General features: G+C 51.3%; 2 protein-coding genes across 8 annotated transcripts in view; one reads left to right on the plus strand and one right to left on the minus strand.

Moving 5' to 3' along the window:
- Aifm2 (apoptosis inducing factor mitochondria associated 2) overlaps positions 1 to 2,704 on the plus strand; it is a 13,306-nt gene extending 10,602 nt beyond the window's left edge. For 2 of the 7 annotated variants that reach the window (XM_029542300.1, XM_029542302.1), the window contains 2 exons: positions 147 to 322; positions 2,472 to 2,558. In XM_029542300.1, coding sequence (XP_029398160.1) covers positions 147 to 298 — 152 coding nt within the window. In that variant the 3' untranslated portion in view covers positions 299 to 322; positions 2,472 to 2,558. Of the gene's footprint in view, positions 1 to 146; positions 375 to 1,877; positions 2,210 to 2,471 lie in introns of those variants that run through there. The other 5 variants (XR_003844494.1, XM_029542301.1, XM_021204515.2 and 2 more) reach the window with 5 other exon arrangements.
- LOC110326259 (core histone macro-H2A.2) overlaps positions 2,106 to 7,418 on the minus strand; it is a 45,309-nt gene continuing 39,996 nt past the window's right edge. Inside the window, exons 8-9 of the mRNA XM_021204517.2 lie at positions 4,572 to 4,746; positions 2,106 to 2,918 (exon numbers count right to left, since the gene is read on the minus strand). Coding sequence (XP_021060176.1) covers positions 2,753 to 2,918; positions 4,572 to 4,746 — 341 coding nt within the window. The 3' untranslated portion in view covers positions 2,106 to 2,752. The remainder of the gene's footprint in view (positions 2,919 to 4,571; positions 4,747 to 7,418) is intronic.

The following is a 7,418-nucleotide window of genomic DNA, read 5'->3' on the forward strand; positions in this document are numbered from 1 at the left end:
ACACACACACACACACACACACACACACACACACACACACACGACTTGCTTTCCTTAAAGGTCTTATGCATGGCTGCCTGCTGGTGTCTCAAGCATCAGGCCTGCATCCCTCAAGTGTCATCTTGCTTTGTGTGTCCGCCTCCCAGGTGCGCTGACATTCCTCCTGTCCATGGGCAGAAATGATGGCGTGGGCCAGATCAGTGGCTTCTATGTAGGCCGCCTCATGGTGCGGCTGGCCAAGAGCAGGGACCTTCTCATCTCCACAAGCTGGAAAACCATGCGGCAGTCTCCACCGTGACAGGGAGGCTGCGTGGGAGTCGAGGTACCACACGGAGGGGTGACAGACTGCTTGACAAAGGACCCCCTTCTGACAGGTGCCAAGGGTGGAGCTCTTTGTCTGGATCGTGGTGTCAGTCATGTGCTGGCTGAGTAAAGCCAGAAATGAGAGACAGAGAGTAAAGGGGGGGCATTAAAAAAAGAAAAAATTAGCCTAGAAGATTCGTTCTGGGTTTGGAAGGTCTGCCTGCAGCTATGCTAGCTGAAGGGTCTTGGGGAGGCAGAGGGAGCTTCCAGTACTGCAGGCTCCTGGCTGTGGGGGCACATGAAAGCATCAGGCTTTGGGAAAACTGTTCAGAGCTCTTGTTGGGCAGAGCTGGGCTCCTCTAGTTGGCTCCTCATCTGTAGTATAGTAAAGAGAGCCCGCAGCACGAGACCAAGGAGGGGTGCTGGGGTGGGGAAGTTTGTATATCTTACAGCAAGTACAGTTATTAACTGAGGCCTTGTTTCATTCTCCCTATGATTAGCATCCCCCTCCTTCCCTCCTAACAACACTCACAAAGCATGAGTGCAGAATCTCTCTCTGCCCTCACCATGTCTACCTACATTATTCAGATTGGCCTAGAACTCTTGAGTTCAAGTAATGCTCCTGTCTCAGTCTTTTCTGGTACCTTGGGACCATTCTTAGCCTTCATGAGCCTTTATCTCCATATTCGGCTTGCCTGTGTGTCATAGGTGCATGTACAAAGAGTCAGACAAAATTCCTCTCTAGCTCGCCCATCCATTGCTAAAATCTCTTTGGGAAGGTGAGGGAGATGTAAGCCACATCTGCCCCTTCTCCTGAGGTCTCACTGACAAACCGAGGCAGGGTTCTGTCAGACTTTACTCCGGGGAACCAGCGAGTGTCATTAAAGCAGAGTTGTGTAGAACAGGTGGTAGGGAGCCGCTGGATACACAGATAAGAGGCTCCTGATGCTGGACACCACTCCACAAACAGATAAAATATCAGTCAGCAAGGCCAGCTGGGACAAGCCTTTTAAAAGGGGGAGCAGCTGAGCCCCCCAGCCTGGTGGTTGCTTGCCTCTGAGGACAGTCGCTCAAAACACTACCCTAACAGGGTGAAGTTGAGCCTGGCTGGGTGCAGGAATCCAGGGATGGAGCTGTGACTGGGGGAGGGCATCTCTGGATGGTACCTTGTGGTTTCCAGGTTACTAACAGGCTGCTGTTAGGGGGTGGGGAGCTACGCTGCTCATTTCCTGGCCAGCTCCTGTCACTTGGGCCCTCACTGGTCACCATGTCCGCTATAGATTGCTAAGGTGGATGAAGTCTATGAAGGACTTCTCTATCCAAGTAGGGAATAGCCACTTGTGCATGGCCTAAGTTGAATGTCTATAGCAGGAAAGAGTGGGAGTCCACTCCAGTAGATTCCGGCATGACCCACCCCACCCTGCCTCTTATTGCTTGCTTTGGCCTTGGCCTTTGGTTATGGGTGGCAAGAGTCCTTGAGATACCAGCCTCTCTGGGACTTCCAGCCCATCCCCATTTGGGCTGTGACCAAGGTCTGTTCCAGACTGGAGTTGAGACTTGACTCTCTCTCCCAGAGACTGACCAACCACCGGCAGCTTTGTCCCCAGCTCTGCTGTCGGGGACACCAGCCAGCGAGCTCACCCTCTCTGAGGGAAGGATCAACTACCTGCAGGAAGCCAGCCATGTGAGAGCTCTTCAGTGACAGGCCTTGGGTTACGTCTTTTCAACCCTCTGGATGAATCTGTCTGTGGGGAACGCAGTTGTCCAGGAGGAGGAAAATATCGCAACAAAGGGCTATGTTATAAGAAAGACACTGGATCTTTTATTTTTTTTTCTTCTCATTTTTCTTTTTCTTTAAAAAAACAAAAAACAGAACAAACAAAAAATCCCGAAGCAAAACCCTTTTAGATGTAGTTACAAATATTTTAGGCATCAGGGAGGGGACCCTGTAACAGAAAAGCACCCCAAGATGTTTTTCTCATCTTCTCCACTGAGGGAGACAGCCAGCCTACCTAGGTTAGGTAGCCACATCCTTTTCACTTGGAAAGAGGAGGAACCCAAAGACATAAGAACTTTGAACGGATTTTGTGTGTGTGAGAGAGTATGTAAAAGTCACTGCTATAAATCTAAACGAGGCCTATTTTTATGTTTGTCTGTTTTTGAAAAAGTTCTAAAACAACAGGAAGAAAAACACATGGAAAGAAAGCCCCGGTGGGGACCTGGCTAACTGTGGAAGAGAGGCCCTTTGTAAAGAGAATATAAAACGCACCGGACCCCTTCCCCAGGCAGGCAGGACCTGTTCCCGCTGCCTCCGTTCACCCTCTCAGCCACCCTCCGCTCCCATGCCCCGTCACCCTTCTGCAATCCTTGTAAAAAATAAAACCCCCGCTCTTGTGATGTCACGCCGCTCCTCCTCCTCCTCCTTCGCTAGCGCCGCCGCTGGAGAGAGCTACTTGGTGTCCAGTTTGGCCATCTCCTGCACGTAGATGCCGATGCTCTCGCTGTCGAAGAGCAGGAAGTACACGTTCTTCAGCGAGGACGAGCTCGAGTCGTCGAAGTGGGCCGAGATGGCCTTGAGGGTCACCTGGGCGGCCGTCTGTTTGGGGAAGCAGTTTCTATGTCCAAGGAAAAGAAGAGCCCGGGTCATTTTGGTCCCTGTAACCACCGTATAATTCTCTCCTAGTCTGGGGAGAGGGAGATCGGCTGCTTTTAGTCTTTGTTCTCACGGGGTGTCGCTATCGAGCCTTGGCTAGCCTGGAACTCACCGTGTAGACCAGGCTGGCCCTGAACTCTGCAGAGCGCGTGATTAAAACACACATGTCATCACACCCTGCTCTCACTTTCTTCTTACTCCAGCCCTGGACCCTTGCTTGTATGGCGTGGGATTCACCGTGCATGAGGCCAGTCCACAAATCACCCTCCTCTGGCACTAGTCAAGGGAAGGACAGGAGTGGGTGGAGATGTCCCCCGCACTAACCTAGATATGGTAACTTCAGCCAAGGTCACCGGCAGCTCTCAGTATGTAAAGGATGTCCCAAGTTGGCAACCCATGACAACTGACTCAAAGAACTTGACTTTGTAAATCCTGTCAGTTCCACATCTATAAGACCATGTCTTCAAAAAGACAAACATGGTTTTTTGGGTTTTTTGTTTTGTTTGTTTTTTAGCTCCTTCAGAATGAGTTTACATGCTAACGGGGTTACCCAACACAGGGCCTTCAGAACGGCTGGAAGCTGGGGCTCAGTTGACTCATGGGTGGCTAGCACAGTGGTTCTCAACCTGTGGGTCGCGACCCCGGGGAGGGGGCTTCTGACCCTTTCACTGGGGTCACACATCAGACATCCTGTATCTCAGATATTTACTTATATTGCGATTCTTGTCAGTAGCAACATTAACAGTTACACAGTAGTGATGAAACTCATTTTATGGGGAGGGGGGAGCGCTCACCACAGCATGAGGAGTTTACAGTATTAAAGTGTGGCAGCGTCGGGAAGGTTGAGAGCCACCAAGAGTCTTCACCCACCTGAACATGCTATGGTGGCTTCAGCAGCTACCCTTGGCAGGCCAGGTTGGTAGAAGCTTGCTGAGAACCCAGACAACTAGGGAGGGCGTCATTAACCGTGCTGTTCACCGGCCTCTAGGGACACAGCCATCATAGCCACTTAGGGTCAGCTACCAAGAGACCTGGGGTAGTTCCGAGTCCAGGATATACCTTTTTTCTGAACTCTCTTGAGGGTCTCTGTGTGGGCCATGCCACCCACGTCTCGTGGAGAGTACATCCCATACTATTCACTACTTTGTCCTCAGCTTGCTTTCCTGTGTCTGAGGCTAGCCTCTCCCTATCGAGTTGCAGTAAGAACCTCCACTGCTCCCGGTTCAGTTAAGAAAGCCTCAGGAATGACAGACACACACACACACACACACACACACACGCACGCACACACACGCGACATCACACAAGTATACACGAAACCCAAGTGTCACCCGGCCTCACCCACGATGTCTACCTTTCTGTCTGGACATTGGTATTAACCTGGCAGGAAAGCTGGCCTCACACATGGAGTTCTGCCATCCCAGGCCGGGGGCCTGTCTGTGTTTTGGAAAGTGGGAAATTAGCTTTCTCACTCTGTCATCCACCTAACATTCTGGCCGTGCTGGCGGACCTTGGCTGCGTCTCCTAGAATGGGCCAATGGAATGTGGACCTGTTGGCGAGTAGCCGGTTCCCGACAGAAAGGCTGGAGACCTCAACTCAGAAACTGGGTCCTACCTGCCACTGGGGAATGGTGGGAAGGCGACGGATTTAAGCTTCTTGTCCTCAGCTGCGGACAGGCAGTTTTTGATGGTCTCTTCCAGCTGTTCTTCACATTTGTCGGAGCCCCACTGGGGGATGTGACAGTGGATGACAAATTTGGCTGCGAGTCCACTGGATTGGCTGACGGCCGCTGGGACACAGGAGAGAGATGCAGCGGGTTATTTCCTGAGTCCCACCTTAAGCCGGGTGGTTAGGCCAGGCCTCCCAGGTGACCTGGAGGACCTGGAATGACACATCCCTGCCACTGTGAGGCGGGTTTGGCAGGAAGCAGAGCTTTAGCCTTGAAGGGACAGCTTATGATATTTGGTGACCTGCCAACAGGTCCTAGGTCGGGAATGTACACAGAGTGGATCCTAGGGATGGGAACACATCAAAATCACATCTGGCAGCTGTGGAAGATTAAGTAATGCCATCTCCAAACAACAGAATCCCTGGGTTCTTAACTGTTCCCTGACATGGCCCAGGGCACATTGTGACTGCAATTAGAGATAATGAAGATGGACTGCCAGGGTTGCCACACTGCTTACATTTAATTGGTGACTTGCTTGCCGTAATGGTAGGATTAAAGGAATGTGCCACAGTGCCTGGCTGCCTCAGTTGCGCTCTCTCTCTCTCTCTCTCTCTCTCATTCTGTCTTTTTTGGTTTTTTGAGACAGGGTTTCTCTGTATAGCCCTGGCTGTCCTGGAACTCACTTTGTAGACCAGGCTGGTCTTGAACTCAGAAATCTGCCTGCCTCTGCCTCCTGAGTGCTGGGATTAAAGGCGTGCGCCACCACCATCTGGCAAGGTTTAATTTAAATATATATATTTTTTCATGGGTATGAATGTTTTGCCTGTGTGTCTATCTGGTTACTATATGTATTCAATGCCCAAGGAGACCAGAAGAGGGCAGGTCCCCTGGAACTGTAGTAATATATGTCTGTGAGCCACCATGTGGATGCTGGGACCCAGGTCCTCTGGAAGAGCAGCCAGTGGTCTTAACTGATGAGCTATCTCACTGGGCCCTCTCCTCTGTGTCATCCACCCCCCCCCCTTGAACTTTTTATTCACCTAAACTGGCGGGGTCCTCTAACACATGTCTAGTGCCAACAGGCCAGAGTGACAGTGGCAGATCTTGTAAGAACATGGCAACGGAGGAGTCTGAGGGAAGTCCCTGTGGCCGTTGCTCATCAGAGGTGGCTTTTCTGTCCCCATGCTTGGTTGTGTCCTTCACACCCCAGATCCTTTGGCCATCTTTTCTGAGCCTTCACCGTGGAACTGGGCGGCCTGGTTCAGAGATGCTTTGTGTGACCCTGGGATCCTCACTTGGCCATACATCTCATCATTCAAGGTCACACTGCCATCCAAATGGACAGGTCTGGCTTGGAGAACATGCATAGCGGCACCTGGGCTCCCAGGAGCGTCTGCCAAGGACGGCAGTGTCAGGGCCATTTTACCAGTTCCAAGAGGTTAATATTCTCCACAGGTTTTAGTGTCTTTGAGAAGGCATACGTCTGGCGGGGTGGGGTGAAGTGCTGACTCAGCAGTTCCAAGCCGCGGCTGCTTTCCCAGAGGACTCAGGTTCAATCCTCAGCAGCCCCCTGAAGAGACACCACTGTCTGTAACTCCAGCAGTTCCAGGGGATCCGATGCCCCACTCTGGCTTTGTGGGCACCAGACATGTGTTGGAAGACCTTGCTATTGAGGCATTAGCCCGCCTCGTCTGAATAGCTCCCAGAGCTCTGTGCACAACAGAGGACTCGCTTTCTCCGAGGGCTTTCCCTTCTCCCCTGACCTCGTCTGGAGAGCGTCTCTAAGCACAGGTGCCTGATCTCATCTAGAGAATGACCTGCACGGAGCTTCCTGCAAACGCTGCACGATTCAGCACATACATCTCAGCTCAGCCTTTCCAGAGTATGGTAATGAGGTACTGTGTTATAACCAATCAGCTCTTACCACCTGTATGGTAATTCGGAACCATGTTATGACAGTCAGTCCTTTCTGCCCATAACCCTTATATACCCTAACCGTCTTACTGAAGGGTCTCCGGAAGTCCTTCCATCTGAACTCCTGCTTGCTTACCTCTTCTACCTCCTCTGCCCTCATAGGCTGAAGGCCAATGATCCCCAGAAGGGAGACCCACAGATATGCAGGCGATACACTTACATACACGTTGTCAAAACACCCATACATAGGAAATAAAAAACCAAAAGGCATATATCTCATAGTTGCCGTCAGCCTGCAGGAGACGGAAGCTCTTTAAGGAAAAAACTTCATGTCCTTCTCTGCCTCCTGAGGTCAGGTCCCATAAGCCTCTCTGGGTGAGGATCTAGTCAGTGGCGGCTTGCAACTCTCGTTCACTAGCGTGACCTCGTTCCTCATCCCACCTGTGGTGGTTTGCATGAGAAGAGCCTGCTACAGGCTGTACGTTCAAATGCTTGGCCTCCAGTTGGTGGAACTGTTTGGCAAGGGTTAGGGTGCATGACCTTGTCAGAAGATGGTGTGTCACTGGGGCAGGTTTTGAGGTTTCAAAAGCCCACACCATCCAGCTACTGCTCGAGTACCATGCCTGCCTGCCTGCCTGCCTGCCTGCCTGCTGCCCACTGCCAAGTTGCTTGATTGTGGTGTTTTCTCACCACACTAGGAAAGGAAACAAGACACCATCCAGCTAATGCCAAGGCCCAGAGCAGAACTTGCTGCCCTTCTTGTAAGGTAAGGTTGGTTACCCTCCTTATTTTGAAAACTTAATTTTTCTCTTTCTGAGGGAAAATTATATTTCTCTCTCTCTCTCTCTCTCTCTCTCTCTCTCTCTCTCTCTCTCTCT

Source organism: Mus pahari, chromosome 9, assembly GCF_900095145.1.
Source record: "Mus pahari chromosome 9, PAHARI_EIJ_v1.1, whole genome shotgun sequence".
NCBI lineage: Eukaryota > Metazoa > Chordata > Mammalia > Rodentia > Muridae > Mus > Mus pahari.